We start from the raw sequence: 19,716 nt of genomic DNA, 5'->3' as shown, positions 1-19,716 counted from the left end.
AGCCCACAGCTGCAGAGGTGGTATAGCATTGGAGTATGCCTCAAACCCCTGGCCACCAAGGCCTACCTGTCACGGTGAGTTATTTGGAACCCAGGGAACTTTGTCAGTTGTGGTGATGCAAGCTGGAACTCAGATATATCTCATGGCGTCTACATGCTCCTGTTTGACACTGAAGTGGGGCAGACAGGAACAATCTGAGTATCAGACTGAAGTCAGGGCCATGGGAGTGCTGGGTTTTGCCATGGCGAACGCATTAGGAATTCAAAGCAGAATGTTATGCTTACTTCTCTTTCCCCCAAGTGGATGTTACCCCTCTCTGTACGGCATTGCATAGGGTTGGGAAAGATGTGATTCAGATCATGTAAAACTAGGCTTGCTACCCTCTCCAATGCATCTTTTCTTATTAGTATGCAATAACCAAATACTGTGATTTCTTACCTGGTTTCCTTAGCTCTTGTGAAGATATTATTTTGAATGGGTAGTTGTTCATTTGCAGGGGGATGATTACTAGAAAGTTCTGTTCTACTGCCTTGCTCTGTCTGTCCTCTTCTGCTAGACTCCCAGTATTTTCTTTATTTTCATTTATTTGAAAGTAAGAGCAAGAGAGAAGGGGGGGGGGGATCTTCATTCATTGGTTCACTCCCCAAATGCTCACAACATCTGGGGCTGGACATGGCCAAGACCAGGAGTCTAGAACTCCATCTCCATTACCCATGTAGGTGGCAAGAGGCCCAATTATTTGAGCCATCACCTACTGCTTCCCAGGATGTACACTGAGAGGAAGCTGGATAGGAAGTAGAGGCAAGACTTGAACCCTGGCACTCTGATATAATATGCAGGTATCCTGCCCCTACTAGTCTTCTTTAAAAATATGAGAAATTATTTTTAAATAAGACACTTCTAGTGGCAGGACCATTTTTGGCAATCTTATCATGGAGCCCAAGACATAGTAAAGGTGAAATTATTTTTTTTAATTTTTTTTAATTTTTAAATTTTTTTGACAGGCAGAGTGGACAGTGAGAGAGAGAGAGACAGAGAGAAAGGTCTTCCTTTGCCGTTGGTTCACTCTCCAATGGCCGCAGCGGCCGGCGCACCACGCTGATCCGATGGCAGGAGCCAGGAGCCAGGTGCTTTTCCTGGTCTCCCATGGGGTGCAGCACTTGGGCCATCCTCCACTGCACTCCCTGGCCACAGCAGAGAGCTGGCCTGGAAGAGGGGCAACCGGGACAGAATCTGGTGCCCCGACCGGGACTAGAACCCGGTGTGCCGGCGCTGCTAGGCGGAGGATTAGCCTGGTGAGCCACGGCGCCGGCTTGTAAAGGTGAAATTATTAAAGGGTTATCAAACCCAAGGCATTTGGATGGCAGTCAATACTGATTTTCTGCCATCTCAGTAGTGTTTCCTGTTCTGTATTCCTACCCCCACTACCCCAGTTCAGGCCCTCAATAGTTATCTCTTACACAACTCTGTAGGCCCTGTAACTGGTCTCTGTTTCTGGTTTCACATTGTTCAGGTTCATGCTCCTGGGAGCTGCCAGAAAGATTTGTTTTTAATCACCTGCTATACCACTGCTTAAAATACTTCAGAGGCTGCCCTGTCACTGTCATCAGAATAATCATAACATTATTTTTATCTTAATGTGTACAGACAGTTGGCTAGGTGCTTCAGGAGTTGTTTAACTGCAATGCCTCTAGTGCCGTTTCTTGCAGATGTGGAAACTGAGGCTTGATGAATTCAAGGCAGTATCGTAGGGTCATGCAGTTAGCCGGTGCCAAGTACAGGACAGAGGCAGCTTGAGTGCAGAGCTCATGCTCCTAAGGGCCGTACGGCACTGAAGCTCATTCACTGGCTGATGGCTCCACTGAGGCACGCAGAGTGTTCCAGGATCTGGGTCCTGCCAAACTGCCCAGCCTCAGCACCTGTCACTCTTCTGGAACTGCATCTGTCCATTTGAGAAGGCTGTAGTTCTCTCTAAACACTATGCCTCTGGGGCCAGCACTGTGGCATAGCTGGTAAAGCCACCGCCTGCAGTGCCGGCATCTCATATGGGTGCTGGTTTGAGTCCTGGCTGTTCCATTTCTGATCCAGCTCTCTGTCATAGCCTGGGAAAGCAGCAAAGGATGGCCAAAGTCTTTGGGCCCCTGTACTCATATGAGAGACCCAGAAGAAGCTCCTGGCTCCTGGCTTCGAATTAGCACAGCTGTGGCCATTGTGGCCATCTTGGGAGAGAACCAGCGGATGGAAGATCTCTCTCTGTCTCTCTTTGCCTCTGCCTTTCTGTGACTGCCTTTCAAATAAATAAATCTTTTTAAAAAAATACTATGCTTTTCTTTCTTTTATTAAAAAGATTTATTTATTTGAGAGTCAGATTTACAGAGAGAGATCTTTCATCCACTGGTTCACTCCCCAAATGGCCCCAGTGGGTGGAGCTGGGCTGATTGGAAGGCAGGAGCCAGGAGCTTCTTCCCGGTCTCCCACACGGGTGCAGGGGCCCAAGCATTTTGGCCATTTTCTACTGCTTTCCCAGGCCACAGCAGAGAGCTGAATCGGAAGAGGAGCAGCAGGGATGGGAACCGGTGCCCCTATGGAAAGCTGATGCCACAGGCAGAGGCTTAGCCCACTACACCACAGCACCGGCCCCCACTGTGGCTTCATCTCAGCTGTGGCCTCGGCTGGTGGGCTTGTCTGTCCCTTTCCCCAGCTCCCACTCAAATAAGCTTGGAGCAATTCTTCTCCCTTTGGAAGAGTCTCCTAAAGGTAGGCTTCTGGGAAGTCTGAGTCTGATTTCCAGTCAGAGGTAAGCAGTTGTTTTTCCATGTTCCCATGGTCACACAGCTTTCACTTGAGTTCCCATGTATTGCTCTGCCTGTGGCTACAGCCTTTGCTCACATATGTGTTTCCTCCATTAGACCAGTGGTTTCCAAAGTGTTCTGATTGTTGTTCTCAGTATCCCATAGATTCATGTAGCCTAGATATATATGTGAAATACAATATCCAAACAGATATATGTGTATTTCTGTGGTAATATTTATGTGCAATATAAAACATATCAAATAGAGCATTTAAAAGAGTAAGATAAAAGGTGATATGAATGATACTACTAAAGTTAGTTTTTATTTTACTTTTTTGACAATGCAAAATGTCCTTTTGCTGTCTGACCAGAGGGGTATTTTTATGATTGTATTGTACGTGTGTGTGTGAACAATGTAATTGATTGAATGACAGACTTTATGATTTAAACATCTAAATGTGACCCTATGTGGTAATATGGTTCAAAGCTCTAGTAAAATTTTAATTTAATACTTTAAAGATTGTAATATCTGGAAAAGACAGTCTCTTCATACACGCAGTTGCACTTTGAAGAAATCACTAGATGATAATCAGTTTTCATTTACATGAATCAGTACTACAGATATTATTGATTTTTTTTTACTCGGAACAAGAAATGTTATTAAATCCAGTGCTGGTAAATACCAAATTATAATAAGTTTATTTAGAGGAGACAGAGGGAAACTTCAGATACTGAGTTGAATTTCTGGGCAGATTAAAACCTTTAAAGGCCAAGAGTAAAATTGTTCATAAAATCTTTTTTAGATATAGGGCTTTCTTCTGGGAATTTTCACTAGCAGTTCTTAAAATAAGAAGGTCAACTAATCTTCGATCTGTCAAGTTAAATCAGAAACAAAGCAAATAAGATAAAATTTCTCTAATGTATGAGGTTGTGAGAAGGTTTGTTTTCTTTGTACTTTCACATTTTAATGTCTATATTTTAAACTTCTAAAAGTTTATCATCTTAATTTTTGACTTTTAAAAAATGATAAAAACAATGGATCTTCTTGAATTACAGATCATAGTAGCTTTATAAGCAACCAAAATGAAAAAACAGCATAATTTTAGATGTTTTTGAAACACATCTCAGGATATACCATTGTGATGAATACTTCTTTTTTGAGTTTGTTTATTCTTTTGAATAATTAAGAATTTTCAATTTATCTTACAGTGAAAATTTAGCCTTTGAAAACCATAGGTTAAATAGATCATAATGTGTAACTTTCAAAGTTTTCTCAACAGTCCTTCGATCCAAATAATCTTGCGGACACTTTTTTTCATTACATAATTATTATATAATTATATATAATATATAATAATATACATAATAATGGGTTCTTATATTGGCAGTTTGATTTGGTCATGGATTACTCTTGCAAAATTGTCCTTTCAGCCTAGCAAATATGAAAACATCTTTCCCAAGAAAGGAAAATAATCTGGATTATTAACAAAATCATATTTCAGGGCATTCTTGAAAACAGTCCTGGTTCCTTTTCCTTTTATGCTTCTTTATAACTGTGCAGTCACTGTCCCATTGTCTTCTATTCGTAGAAACAAAAACAACTTTTTTTGAAGATAAAATTTTTCCTTGGCACAGAACTATCTGGAATGAACCCTAAAGAAAGCGGAATGTTGAGCCTCCACGTAGTTTCCTCCTCTTTTATCCACATTCAGCCACTCTCTACCAATAATCTCATCACAATCCAGTTCTTGGGTTAGACAACTGACAACCAGAAGTGAATAAAGCTCTTCAATAAAAACGAACAGATGAAAGCGGCTCTGCTCCTGCGTCTGAAACCTGCCGTCCAGGGCTGCTTCTCTGGCTTGGGATGTGCCCAGAAACATCTGGTTGGCTTCTTCAAGGGCTGTGGATACTCTGTGTCCTGTGCCACTCAGCTGCTCCTCTTGTCGTAGTCCTCCCGGTTATCAAATTCCTCACGGTTATCAAAGCCCTCGCTTTCAGAGTCTGGGTACGAGATCTGTCTGGGCTGCTCCCCGGGGTTAGTAAGGCCAGGCGTTTATTGGCTGGCGCTGCCACTGGCTGAGCCTCCTGGGTCGCACCTTCCTCTTCGAGCTGTGGCGGAGCCCGTAGCGGGAGGGACGCAGGAATGGCTTTCGGGTTGCGCTGTCTACCTCCACCTGCGGAAGGTTGCCCTCGCATCACATCCATCTGCAAGGTCATTGCACTCTTCATGCAGCTGCAGCAGCTCTACCATTTGCGACTTTGTAGAACCCGCTCAGGTTCTTGCAAAATGCTCATTGTTGCAATTTGACCTGTAGATTTTCATCTTTTCTGATGTAGTCCTTCTGTTCTTACCAACTGATTGGAAGAGGCTATGTTTTAATACTTTGATGTTAAATCCTCACTGTACTTTCATGAAGACATGAGACCAATTTAGATATTCTTGTTTGTAGCTAAGTGTGCAGATGGAACATTTTAAAGAAAAATATACTTAGATAATTTTCAGCCACAAAAATTCTCTAATTATAGAACATTTTCGATAACCCTTTTTAAAACATTTTCTCTTTCATTCATTTCATTTTTTAAAGTTGTTTTCAAAGTAATTTATTGATAGGGGACATATTGTGTTTTTACTCTAAAATATTTATCAGTATGGGCATATGGTATAGCATTTAGGATACTTGTTAAGAGGTACATATCCTATATCAGTGTATCTGGGGTTGGTAACACCTTCAGCTCTTCACTATGGTTTCTTGCTAATGTAGACACTGGCAGGGAGTGGTGATGACGCAAATGATTGGATTTCTGCCAGCAACGTGGGAGATCTGGATTGAATTCCTGGTTCCTGGCTTCAGCCATCACTGACACTTGAAGAGTAAACCAATAGATGGGAGTTTTCTGTCTTTCTGTATCTCTCTCTCTGCTTCTCAAGTAGATAAATAATTTTTTAAAAATGTGAGGTGACTAGAGACCAAGAATCAAATTTAGAACATCCACATATTTGTTAAATAAAACTGTGAAACATTTTCTATGAGTCTTTCAAGGATTTGCAGGAGATACCATTGAACTTTAATGGTATCCATTTTTATGTGAAATAAAAGGTTTTCCTGGAGACTACATCATTGCAATATGTTTTAAAGATTTCATTATAATTTTAATATGAGTCTATAAAGTCAGCCATGTTGATGACATTCTGCTACACATTTGCATTTCTACTTTCAATCTGTTTTGCTTCATTAGCTTGCCTACAAGCAGTGCACTGAATGGATTTGATGTGTCACCTTCATAACCTTACGATAGAATTATTTTTTGTTAATTCCTGTTAATGCAGGTGTTCCACCAGTAATTGTATTTATACAATTTTCTGTAAAATATTGATTTTTCTTAAATAATTAACATACAATTGAAAATTTATCTTCAGCTTCTCTCATTGTTGAAGTCTCTAAAGAAGTAGTTCTTTATTTCAGTATTGAAACTGAATGTAGAAAGTACAATAAATTGACATAGACCAGAAACACATGTTCCTTAACCCAGCTGTACAACATATGTCATCCAAAATACAATTTGCTTTAATACTATTTAAACCAATGTCTAGTGTTTTTTTTCTTTGCACCCTTGATATTACTTTCTGGAAAAAAATCTTGCTTTCTTGCCATATTATATTTTAGCCATTTTCAAATTATATCCATAAAAATCTTTCTGAACATTTTGTTTTGGTTTAAATTCTGTATAATTTTTTAATTTTCTAATTTTATTTAAAGATTTATTTATTTATTTGAAAGGCAAAGTTACAGAGAGGCAGAGACAAAGAGAGAGAGAGAGAGAGAGGTTTTCCATGTACTGTTTCACTCCTCAAGTGACCATAACAGCTGGAGCTATGCAGATCTGAAGCCAGGAGCCAGGAGTTTCTTCTGGGTCTCCCATGTAGGTGCAGGGGCCCAAGCACTTGGGCCATCCTCTACTGGTTTCCAAGGCTATAGCAGAGAGCTGGATTGGAAGTGGAGCAGCTGGGACTCAAACTGGCACCCATATGGGATGCTGGACTGCAGGTGGCAGCTTTACCTGCTATGCCACAGCGCCGGCCCCAAATTCTGTATAATTTTAAATAGAGTGTTGCCTGATTTCAGTCACTTTTGAAAGAAACAAATCTAGAAGTTTTCATATTCTGAATGCTTTGTTGTTAAATATCTTTCTAATCCTGTTTGCTTCTCACCAGTACAAGCTAGCACCATAGATCAAAATAAGGAAAGTTCCTCTGTAACAACAGCAGAGATAAGTCCATATTTCAAATAATCTATAATTTTGAATATTTTACCTACTGGTTGCACATGATTCAACAGCCATGGTCTTCAACCTTCCAGTATGACTGGTGCAGAGTAGCACTAGGAACAGAGAGAGAGCGAGCCGTCTCTGTCATGTTCTTGTTCTTTGCTTGAAATACATTATCTTTCATTAATGGCTTTCTTTCAGAAATATTGTTAAACCTTTGTCATTTTGTGAGTTGATTTAGTTCACACCAGATAATTACAGGGAAATCACTTCATCAATCACGGTAAAACGATATATTGCAAAATGATGAAAGAAAATGAACATATGAGAAAAGTCTTCCACTGTGACATATCAGGGACCCTCTGTGGTGAGGTCTAATACTACAGGAAGTATGTGACTGTCTAGCACACAGACCATACTGGCCCAGGGTACCAGTGTCAGTCCATATTCAAGTAGATTGAATGTTAGCACTGATCCTTTCATTCTTATTTTGTAGATGACAGTTAGTGCACATAAAAGTCTAGTTGGGGTTGGGTGTTGTGGGGTGGGCATTGTGGTTTAGTGGGTTTAACCAATAAATGGGATGCCCGCATTCTGGGTTGAAGTGCCACTCTTGAGTTCTGGCTGCTCTACTGCTGATCCAGTTCCCTGTTATGCACCTGGGAAGCTGCTGACGGTGGCTGAAGTACTGTCACCCACCTGGGAGACCAGATGGAGTTCCTTGTTCCTGGCTTCAGACTGGCCAAGCCCTGGTGGTTGTGGCCATTTGGGGAGAGAATCAGTGGAAAGCGTATCTCTCTGTCTCTCCCTCTTTCACCCTGCCTTTCAAACAAATAAATAATAAATCTTTTTTAAAGAAGTCCAGTTGTAGTTCCAGGCACTGGGATCTGCAAGTTCAAGGGCCCTGAGACAGTTGTATGCTTGGTATGTTCAGGGAACAGTGCAGATGCCAATGTAGCTTTCACGTATTCCCGTGAGAAATTGTTTTAAGAAAACTAGTTTTTCACAGACATAAAAATGAAAAAGCTCTTCTCTTTGGAACCTTGGCCATGCGATTGTTTTCCCATCCTTATGTGAGTAACATCCTGGTCTTAGGAGAACAACTTTGAACTGGCATTTTCATATTTCTTCCTCACCCATTTTGGCTTTTCGTGGTGTAGCAGCCTATGGACCAGTCACTAGAACATTTTATTTGAGTGGATAATCACTGCCACCTCTTACATAGACATTTGGTTAAAAATAATTTTATAATAATCTTGCCTTTTCCTCTGAAATTGATTCTCCCAGTGAGGGAATAGGAATGTAAGAAGTGTTGAGGAGAATTTGCTACACAGGTCTTGTTTATTTTGACTTCAGCATCAGACTTAGAGCAAAGAGGGTTGTTGTTATATTTTCTAGTGTGTCTTAATTTCAGGTCTCCTTCAAAAGGCGATGATTTTATTCACATATTGTTTGGAAATTGACACAGTAGGAAGGACAAAAGCATTTCAGTTCTGGGTACCACTTAACTGTGTGGCTTAAACATGTTTTTTTTTTTTTTTCCTGAGCCTCAGTTTCCTTATCTGTAAAATGGGGTGCTATGGAATGAAATTGCTGTCTTGTAGGTTTAAAACATTGGAGTATTCTCTTTTATAGATCAGGGATCTGAGATTCAAAGAATCTGTTAATAATATCTCACAAGGCTTTGTAAGGATTGTGTATTGAGGCAGTTATTTGGCACACAGTAATCATGCAGAAATGGGTTTGCATTCATCATTGCTATTATTGTAATTAGTGGAGGAAGTAATTAGAGGAAATAATCAGTAAAGGAAATAATTAGTAAGTAGTAATTAGAAAAGTAAGCATGTCTTCTGTACCAATTTTATTTTCTCGGAAATTAAGAGAAGCAATAATGTAATTGGATTTCTCCAGAAACACAGATGAAAACCAAAGGCACTAAGTCAGATAGAATCATCTGTGATGACTCCTTAATTCAGTACAAATTTTCATTTTTGCTAAACATGATATTTCTTTCACTTTTTAAAAAAGATTTATTTATTTGAAAATCAGAGTTACACAGAGAAGGAGAGGCAGAGAGAGAGAGAGAGAGTGAGGTCTTCCATTGCTGGTTCACTCCCCAATTGGCCACAATAGCCGGAGCTGAGCCAATCCAAAGCCAGGAACCAAGGGCTTCTGGGTCTCCCAGGCAGGTGCAGGGGCCCAAGGATTTGGGCCATCTGCTGCTGCTTTCCCAGACCTTAGCAGAGAGCTGGATCAGAAGTGCAGTAGCCGGGACTCGAACTGTGAGTAAAACATGCTATTTCACAAATTTACAAAGCGCTTATGGGATCCAGCACTGCAGGCAGTAGCTTTACCTTCTACACCACAGAGCTGGCCCCTAAACATGATATTTCTCTTTTTTTTTAAGATTTTTATTTATTTAATTGAGAGGTAGAGCTACAGACAGAGGGGGAGACAGAGAGAAAGGTCTTCCTTCTGGTGGTTCACTCCCCAAATGGCCACAACAACCGGAGCTGCGGCCATCCAAAGCCAGGAGCCAGGTGCTTCTTCCTGGTCTTCCACGAGGGTGTAGGGGCCCAAGGACTTAGACCATCCTCCACTGCCCTCCCAGGCCACTGCAGAGAGCTGGATTGAAAGAGGAGCAGCTGGGACTAGAACCGGCGCCCATATAGGATGCTGGCACCGCAGGCGGAGGATTAACCTACTGTGCCATAGCGCCAGCCCCAAAACATGATATTTCACAAAACATTTGCAGTATCCATTACAACCAGAATTTATTTTCATACAGTTTAATTGGTTTATAGCAATGAATCCTAAAACTAATGTATTTTATAAGGGTAAATAACATGAAATGTTTGTCCCACTTAAAAATAGTATAGATTTTTAAAAGGAAGTGCCTTAAGCTATCGAGAATTTACGGCATATAACTGTTGAGCTCTGTTTAGAGAAAGTGGACTGTTACTCTGTCCATTGTACTTGTCTCTGTGTCTGCTTCCTCTTTGTAAATGAGGATAGTGATAGCAGCCATCACCAATGACTGTTCTCAGGGTGGGAAATTATACATGCAAATTCCTTAGCACACGGGAACAGCGCAAGGGACGTTTCAGACTACTCTGGTTACTCTTGGGGTTGTTTTAATTTTATTTCACCAACTTTTTTAAAGTCAAGGCACATCTGCTGTCTTCTGTTCAGTACTTTTGAGTCCTGGATGTCACTGGAGGACTTCTAACAGCTCTTGGGGTCCCTCCCTGTGAGGTGGCATTTAATGGCTTCAGGATGTTGCCTTGTGCTTACCGAATAACCCATCGCCCTTTAATTGGAAACAGCATAGGAAAATCATCATGAAGAGAAGAAATCATTTCAAGTGCTTTGAAAATACAAAAGAAAATAAATTGTCCCTGGTAAGTAAATATAGGATACTGATCTCTGAAGAGTCAGGAAAATTCTGTGCCAGGGCCTTTGGCAAAAGGCAATAAGCGTTTCATTTCCTCCCCTGTCCCCACCCACACTCTTGTCTTCTAAATTAGAAGATGTTCTTATAAGGCTGCCTTTTCTAAGTAAATGATAATGTGTTACACTCCTTGGTGTGTTTAGCTCTTCCAACAGTGGTGAGTTATTTTCATCAGTCAAGATCAAGCTAAAATGAAAAACAAAATCTGTGAAAGGGAGTGGTGGATAATATCATAGAAGTCATCTGTATTTTTTTTTCTTTCATTAAAACTTAACATTTTCCATTGGAGGGTGCTCAGCGTGACTGTTATTAGATTGAATTGTGTAAATATTCTGTTACATCTGTTGGCTGGCGCAGGAAGTCAGAGTGCAGGGATCCATTCCCAGGGCTCGGATCTTTTGCCTGGCTGCCTGCCAGATGGGGAGATGTTGACCAGAGTAGTAGCATCCTGGGGCAGAGCGCAGTCAGGGAGAGGAAGCTTGTCACTCAGTCCTCCCGCATGTCGAAGTGACCTTGCAGCCCATGTTGTCTAGGTGACCGTGGGTCCCATCGGCTGCAGACGCAGGGCTGAGAGTCGACACAGATACGATTAAGGCTCCTGTTGGGATATTTATTCCATTATGTTCTTCATTATCTTCCCCTCCTCTGACCCTCTGCTTCTCTTTCTCATTTGAGAAGGAAAATTTCTTCTTCGTCTTCACTGTCCCCATTCTCTTTTCTTGCACTGTTATATTCATAGGCTTCTTTTTCCCGGAGAAGCTTCCTGAGCAAACCAGGACATAAAATCTATTGTTGCATGACCTGCAGAAGAAAGAGGAACAAAGACTGTGTGTGTGTGTGTGTGTGTGTGTGTGTGTGTGTCTGAGAGAGAGAGAGAGAGAGAGAGAATGAATATAGGAAGTTCTGTGCAATTCTCTCTTGCGTATTTTTCACAGAAAGGTAGCAACATACTCAGTCTTTGGAAGCAGAGATGAGGTGAATTAGCCTACAAAGCTATTCCATTCTTGTAGGCATTGCATGATTTTCAGGGAGCGTTTTAGCTGTCCAGCACCTCACTTATGGAATTCTCTACGTAAGGTTTTCTAGACCCTTTATCCTTCCATTGTGCCCTAGGGTCCTGCTCTCTTTCCACCATCCACACAGCTTTCCTGTGTGGGCCACTTGCTTCTTCCAGTGAGGGTGTTCTCATTTTCTAACAAACATGTCATGTTTAGTCTTCCCTCAAGTCTGTATGATTTTTCCCCTGCTTTTTTTCTGAAATAGAATATTCCTCTAATTAATTCCTCCTATGTACAGAATAGATAGGCAATAAAGACTTTTATAAAACTGATGGATTAACAATGATCCTTATTTTTAATTTAGTAAGTGATAAAATTGCATTCAATCAAAACAAGCATTTATTTTGGGAGTAGTTCATATACTTCATTCAAACCTTTGAGGATGTAATTATGAGTTGAAGTTCGTAATCTGCACTAAATGCCAGTGGAAGCTGGAAGATACTTTTGCTGCAGGATTAGAAAGGATGGAGGGCAGGGAGAAGCGTACAGGGGTGACAGGGACTGGGGTCTGTGGCACAGCCTGAAACAAGGATAATCTTACAAACTGGAGTTACAGCGAAGGCCCCAGTGCCCTGGAGTCATGGTAGCGAGGTGACTTCTTCGGTCCTTGGTATGAGTTCTTTTTTCGCATTCACACAAGTCCTATTATTTGTTATGATATAGAAACTTGTTTCTCAGTCCTATTTCTAGTTAAAAGGTTTGCAATTTTTATATACTGCTCTTTCAAAGTGAGAACCATATCTTTCCTAGCACCTGGGCTCTTCTAAAATAGTGTTCTTTGGGTGGATGATTAACGTAAGCCACATGTGTGCATGACTAGGTATGTACAGCAGGCTTTTATACCTGTGGAAAGTATACTTTTATATTTGTTGAGTGAATGAATGTGCATCTTTATTCTTAGTGTGTGAATGGCAAGAACTAAAAAGCCTGACTTTGCTGATGTTTTATTTGATGCTTTTTAAAAAGAACAATTTATTTAAAGGGTGATTATAATAGTGACAAATATATTTGTTTGTGTGTCTTCATGTTTTTGCTTGATATGTAGTAGCAAGGCACAACGTTGAGAGGCTTAATGAGAAGACCAGTGGTTGAACTGAGAATCGGGAGTTCTAGGCATAAATCTAATTTACCTTTACTGTTATCTTAACTACATTGCTGAAACTGGCTCAACCTACTGTATTTATATTATGGTAGATTTAGAATAGATGACTTTGAGACCTATTTTGTCTATTTGAAATCAAGAAGACAACAGGAAAAAAGAAATGCCCATGCATGCTTATATTTTCTCTGTTAATTTGAACAGGAAAGTATTTTCTCAAAATGGTAAGTTTATTTGCATTTCTTCAAGTCATAATTTGCAGGATATATGTATTTATAAAAAGCAATAAAACCTTATAATGGTATCTATTTAATGTATACTTTCACTTGATTTTCCTTTTTTATGCTTAAAATGGCATTTCAGTGAATTGATATGAAAGTTTGCATTTTCTAATGTTTTTTTTTCTTTTCTTTTAAATAGATGTTTGTTTTTATTTCCTTACATATTTTCTAAATAATAAGGTAGTTCCCAGAAATACCAATTTAATCAATATTTTCATAGATTTAAGCACAATTAATGTTATTATAAATCTAACTTCGTTACTGGACTCTAAATGCAACATCATTGATAGCGCTTACATTTACTTCTCTTTCGTCTTCTAGAAATGCTATGGAGATAATGGACACGGACCATCTCCTAGAATTAAACCGTTTTTTTCCTTTGTTAAAATGGCTACAGTAATCTGACCTAACCATTCACTTCAGTGAAGCACCCTAATACTATGGGGACAGAAGAGGCAACGTATTTACAATTGTTCAACTGTTCTTGAGCTTTTCTCATTTGAGTAAAATATGCCAAAGAGAAAAAGAAGTGGTTGTTTGTACACTTGACTTGATTAATTTAGCTCCATGTCTCAAATTGTGGCTTTTTAAAAATCGCATCATGACCCTATTCCATGAAAAGATTCCTTAAGATTTATATTTGAAAAAAAAAATTAAAATTCTAAATTGAAAATAGCTTTTATTTTTGGATTATAAAAAGTGACACACTGTCATTGTAAAAATAATTCAACCATTGCAGAGAAGGATAAAATAATATAAAAACAATATAAAAAGCATACTAGCCAATAATAACACATTATTAACATCTTGGCAAACAATTTTTCTGACTCCTTTCTCTGCGTACATACCAACTCACCATCACTCTTACAGTCCATTCTATATAAAAAGTATGTTGCTTAATATGCTTCCTTATTAGCAGATCATGGACATTTTTCAGTGTCTGAATACTGATTTACATTACAATTTATAATGGCTGTAGAGTATTACCTGGTGGGGAGTGAGCATAATTTGCTTACTCCATTCCCTACCAGACTTGCAAGTTATTTATAATTTCTACCCATTAAAATAATGCTAAAATGAATACTTTTATATATGCAAAATATGTTTGTGTACTTATCTGATCATTTCCCTAGATCAAATCCCTGGAAGTGAAATTGTCAGTACAAGCATATGCTATATGGTGGCTTTCTTAAATTTACTTCTTCTATTTGTGTGTGTGAAAATTAAGAATGTGTGGATTAATTCAGGACTATTATATAAAAAAGGAATTTTCCTATTGATACATGTGACTCATTATTATATTAGCCAATATAGATTTTTTTTTGCTGATACAATAAGTAGGTGTAACATTCAAATCTTGACAGTGTATTTCCATTCCTAAACATTTAAAAATGTTAATAGTGATTTGTAACTTTAAAAAATGTCAAAATTTTTGATAGAAAAAATTTCAAGTATGTTTCAGTTCTTTCAAATTTCCAGATGGTTTCAGAACAAACATTTTTCATAAATAAGTATCTTAGAAGTGGTAGGCAAGGAGATATTAATAGGAAGACCAGGTGTGTGGCTTTCCATGGAATTATCAAGACAAGATAGATAAATCAGGTTTAAGAAAATCTATCCTAAATAACCAAATTGGATCTCTCTTTGGAGAGGTATGGAAAATAGGTGTATGGATGATAAAGCTATATATAAAAGTAGTGCGGCCGGCGCTGCGGCTCACTAGGCTAATCCTCCGCCTAGCGGCGCCGGCACACCGGGTTCTAGTCCCGGTCAGGGCACCGGATTCTGTCCCGGTTGCCCCTCTTCCAGGCCAGCTCTCTGCTGTGGCCAGGGAGTGCAGTGGAGGATGGCCCAGGTGCTTGGGCCCTGCACCCCATGGGAGACCAGGAAAAGCACCTGGCTCCTGGCTCCTGCCATCAGATCAGCGCGGTGCGCCGGCCGTGGCGGCCATTGGAAGGTGAACCAACGGCAAAGGAAGACCTTTCTCTCTGTCTCTCTCTCTCACTGTCCACTCTGCCTGTCAAAAAAAAAAAAATAAATAAAAATAAAAAAAATAAAAAAAGTAGTGCTAATAAATACCATTGTAGTACTGTTTTCCTAAAGTTATAGGGTCCATTTCAAAAGAAGACCTTCCTATTAGGAAACACATCGTTGAAACAGTTTTTTTTTTAAAGATTTATTTTATTTATTTTAAAGAGTTACAGAGAGAGGTGGAGACCGAGAGAGAGAGGTCTTCCATCTGCTGGTTCACTCCCCAGATGGCCGCAATGGCCGGAGCTGCGCCAATCTGAAGCCAGGAGCCAGGAGCTTCTTCCAGGTCTCCCATGTGGGTGCAGGGGCCCAAGGACTTGGGCCAACTTCTATTGCTTTCCGAGGCAACAACAGAGAGCTGGATCAGAAAAGGAGCAGCTGGGACTAAAACCGGCACCCATATGGGATGATGGTGCTTCAGGCCAGGGCTTTAACCTGCTGCACCACAGCACCAGGCCCCTAATTTAATTTTAAAATGGTCCCTGACCTGATTTTTAGAAAATGAAACTAAATAATCTATGCTTTAAAAGATCAAGTCTAGGGACTGCTTGATTGTCTGGCATTGCATGGGGCCCTAGATACACACACCTAGCAGCCTGGCCGGGAGTCCAGCTCCTCCAGAAGCACTCGCACTGAAGAGTGCCTGGCTTATGTGCACTCTCAGACATCCCTGAGACACCACAGAAAGCACCTGTGATTGTAACTTTACCCTCAGGGATGCTTAATTTGAGAGAGTAGTCTTGCAGGATGGTGAGACATGGAAGGGATGAGACTGGTAGAAATGGACAACTCTTCCATTCCATGGCCTTTAGTTGAGTTTTGTGGTTGTAATGGGGCTGGTCCTGAGTGATCCTGGGCTACAGACCTGTCTCTGGGAATCTTAACCTTTAGGGATTGATATCACTTTGGGTGTAGAAGAGAGGAGAGCCTGTGGGTTGGAGAAATGCCCATTCCCTGGCCTTGCCCAGGGACAACGTCTCATTCCAGCATACAGTAAGAGTGTAGATGGAGGCTGTAGGAAGATTTTCTATGAAGGTCACAGTATTGGCCAAGCCAGAGTCCAGTGACAGTGTGGGCAATAGCACTATGGAGAAGTGTTTTCTGCCTGTTTCTTCTCATACACAGACCAGTATGGTAGAGGCAGATGTGAAGTGGGTTGTGGTCCATGCCTTGGCCTTGCGAAGGCTGGAGCAGATGGAGGTGAGTGAGCTTGTTACTGAGCAAGGATGAGTGGAGGGAGTGGTACATCTGCTGCTGGGGCTTCTCAGCCTACAAACACCCAGTGATTAGCGTCTCTGGGGGCATTGTGATTGCATGGATGTCTGTGTGATTCCCACAGCACAGCCTGCAGCCCTATCTCAGACGCTTGCCTGAAGTTGAAGTCCACATACTAGAGGCTGTCTGGAAACACAAAGTACAAGCGAGATGACACAGGAACTCCACAATGGCTTTGACTGATTGCTCTCAATGTGTTCCTGGTCTCTCTTACTTGTTAGATGACCTGAACACAGTTCCTCTTTGTACCCCACTATTTCTGTTACACTTCCAGAGTCAGTGTTTTCAATGTGCCCCAAATCATTAATCTAGCTAGCATCTCCACGATCGTCCGCTCGCCTCTGGGTTGCCGCCTTGAGTGTTGGATCCTGTGTTTGCAGCAGCGCGTGCTGGCTGTTTCTCACTGTTGTTTGATCCTAAAGATTGATAATTTCTTGCACATTAAAAAAACTCTATAAATATCTGAGAAACCTCTTAGATTTTCCTATTTATTATTTGTCTTGTATTGCAGTGTGAGTAAAGGAAATTATGAAAATATTTTGATTTGAGAAAAGCTAATGGGTACAAGAATGAAATTTTGAAGCAAGTTTATATTTGAATTATCAGACTTATCAAATCATTTTATGCTATCCCTGAGCCTATTATCATGGATAATTGAGAATTGCCGGCATTATCACTGCATGAACTTTCTTGGTCATCCATTAGTATGGATCAGTCACAAAGCATTTTCTGTGCCTGTCTTATAAACTCCAGATGTATGTCTGAGATTAATTCAATCTTTGTTTTCCTCCCTTCACCGTTGGTTTTCCTATTGAACTCTGTCACCTTTCAAGCAGCTGGAGTAGAAATACCAGTATGCTATTCTCTGATGCCTGATCCTTCCATTCTTTGTCTTATTTTCTTCGTGCGTGCATAAAAGTTTCTTGGCATATTCCTATGATAATATTAAAGCCTCCACATTTTGCTGTTTGTATAAAATCTTTGAGTCAGAGTCTAGCATTTAGAAATTAACATCCAGAAACTCTTTTGAGATCATTAATTCTAGCTGAGATGGGGTATGGGCTAATGTTCATTGAGATTACAAATTCCATTTTCTTTCCTTTTTAAAAACATTTTATTTCAGAATATTTTTAAATTTACAGAAATTGTGAAGTAGCCATACAAAGAATCCACTTCCTTTATTATTAACATCTCATAGTGATATATGTGCCACTGTTAATGATCCACACCCAGCTTCCCCTATTTTATAGATCCAGACTCCTTCTGTCCCTTTCACCTCATCCAGCCTATAGTAATCAACATTGTGTGTCAAGTTGAGGTTGTTGATTTGTTTTAGCTCCCACCTGTGAGGGAAAACATATGGGATTAGTTTTCTGTGCCTGGTTTATTTCACTTAACACAATGTTCTCCACTAGCATCCATTTTGCTGCAAATGACTGGACTTCATTCTTTTTCATAGCTGAATTGTATTCCAGTATATGTGTGTATCTCCCACCTTTTCTTTATCCAGTCATCTAAAGATGGAAACCTTGGTAGATTCTATATTTTGGTTATTGTGAACAGTGCTGTTCTAAACATAGTGAAGCAAGTATATCCATGATACAATGATTTTATGTCTTCTGGATATATACCCAGTAGTGGGATTGCTGGATCACACTGCAGTTCCATTTCTCATTTTTTAAAGAAATCTCTATACTGTTTTCCACAGTGGCTGCACTCATTTACATTCCCATCAGCAGGATGTAAGAGTTCCCCTTTCTACACTGTTGGGCCAGCATTTGTTACTTTCTGTTTGGAATTTCATGATCCTCACCGACTTTGAATTCAGTCTCAAAAGCTTACCCAGGTTGGAGTGACTACTTTGCTCTAAAACATAAGCCAACATTGTTGGCCCCTGCCCCCAAAGTCCCAAACCAGAGCTGCTGCTACAAATCCCATTTTCATCCAGGGACCTTTTGTCTCCCTCTATGATAGTTGTAAAATACCATGAGCACACAGGCTTATTTAATTTCCCTTGAGGCACAGACATGAATTGACAGGTTAAGCCGATTGACAGGATTGAGTTTAGGTGCAAAGTAAGACTGCAGAATGGCAACAACTGAAAAATATGGAAAGTATTAATAGGATCATAACATTTTAGAGTTTGAAAGAGACTTCTCTGTTGATTCAACTTTTACCTAGATGGGGGACTTCTTTTTACAACATTACTAACAGATAAACAGCCAGCCTTTAAAAATTTGTTCTGATCACATGATCCAATCAAATCTAAATAATTCACTGTTGGTCACCAATACACAAAGAAAAATTGTTCTTTCTATTTAGATGAAATTTTCCTTCTTGTAACTTCTACTCATTGATTCAAACTCAGCCTTCAGTGAAATACAGAACAGTCTACTCCTTCTTCCTACGACAGCTGTTCAAATGAAGACTTGTCTAGGAATTCCAATCATTCTTTTCCTCAAGTTTATCCTTTGAATGGCACACATCTACCTTTAAGCCCTGGCTTCTAGAACAGTACATTCAACGTTCTGCATTTGATTTAAGAAATCTCTTCTGTAATGTGATACCAACTAGATACTGGTTCAGAAAAATGACTTTAAGGTCTTGGTTGGCCAAGCTCACTATTAATACTGCATGACATTCAGCACTTACAAAATTGCAGGCAACATTGAAAGGAAAGCGTTTTGCTAAGCAATTATTATTATTTCTGTTTGCAGCTTTAACCACAGTTTTTTTTTTTTCAGTAATTTTCCAGGTTGGGTCCATAACCATTAGAAGAGCTTTTTTAGGATAAAATCAACCATATATCCTAGATTTATGGTTTCTAACTAATTTTTAGCATCAGCTTTTGTTATTCCTTTTAATTCAGTAAGCATAAAGTTGTAATTTGTTTTGTATTAGATTGCTGTGTTATGTAACATTCGCTATGTTAGATTCTAGGGTGAATATGACATTGTCCTTGTTCTTAACTTAAATATCCATGGAAGAGGCTGACTTATAAACAAGGTGACAAAGCTTTAAAGAGATGATAAATAATGTACTACAAAATCATGAAGAAATTAATTCTGCATAGCAGCATAAGGGAGCAGAATAGTTCACATTCAGGCTGCAGCCTGAGGTCTGAATTGGACAGGTAGCTTCTTTACCTAGGCAGAGACACAGGGAGCGTGCATGAGCAGGGCATTGTCAAGGAATGGCAAGTGTGCTGAAGAGACCTCTACCATCGGAAGAGAGTGTCGGTTCTGGTGATGTGGTGACCTCCTTTATAAGCATTGCAATAAATCCCAGTAGCCTCAATTCAATCAGATGGAATTCAGAATGTCCCCCAAGTCTTTGTTTTCTTTTGTTTTTCTTTGTCCATGCATAAAAGCTCGTTTGCATGTTCCTATAATAATATTCAATTATCTCCACATTTCTCCGTAGCTTGTATGGTCTTTGTGTGTGCATCAAAGGCAAATATG

General features: G+C 39.9%; 2 protein-coding genes across 5 annotated transcripts in view; one reads left to right on the top strand and one right to left on the bottom strand.

The window, feature by feature from the left end:
- The window catches only part of SYNPO2 (synaptopodin 2), a 221,038-nt gene that overhangs the window by 44,814 nt on the left and 156,508 nt on the right, over window positions 1-19,716 (top strand). The gene's annotated exons all lie outside the window — the stretch shown is intronic.
- Window positions 4,272-10,366, bottom strand: LOC108178129 (EP300-interacting inhibitor of differentiation 1). The gene is given in 7 exon segments (XM_017347547.3): window positions 4,272-4,736; window positions 4,739-4,837; window positions 4,840-4,906; window positions 4,909-4,987; window positions 4,989-5,005; window positions 5,007-5,051; window positions 10,355-10,366. Coding segments are annotated over 7 exon segments (627 nt in total). The 3' UTR covers window positions 4,272-4,428.

Source organism: Oryctolagus cuniculus, chromosome 8, assembly GCF_964237555.1.
Source record: "Oryctolagus cuniculus chromosome 8, mOryCun1.1, whole genome shotgun sequence".
Lineage (NCBI taxonomy): Eukaryota > Metazoa > Chordata > Mammalia > Lagomorpha > Leporidae > Oryctolagus > Oryctolagus cuniculus.
The sequence above is the reverse complement of the archived record's forward strand: the minus strand, read 5'-3'. Positions and strand labels throughout refer to the sequence as shown.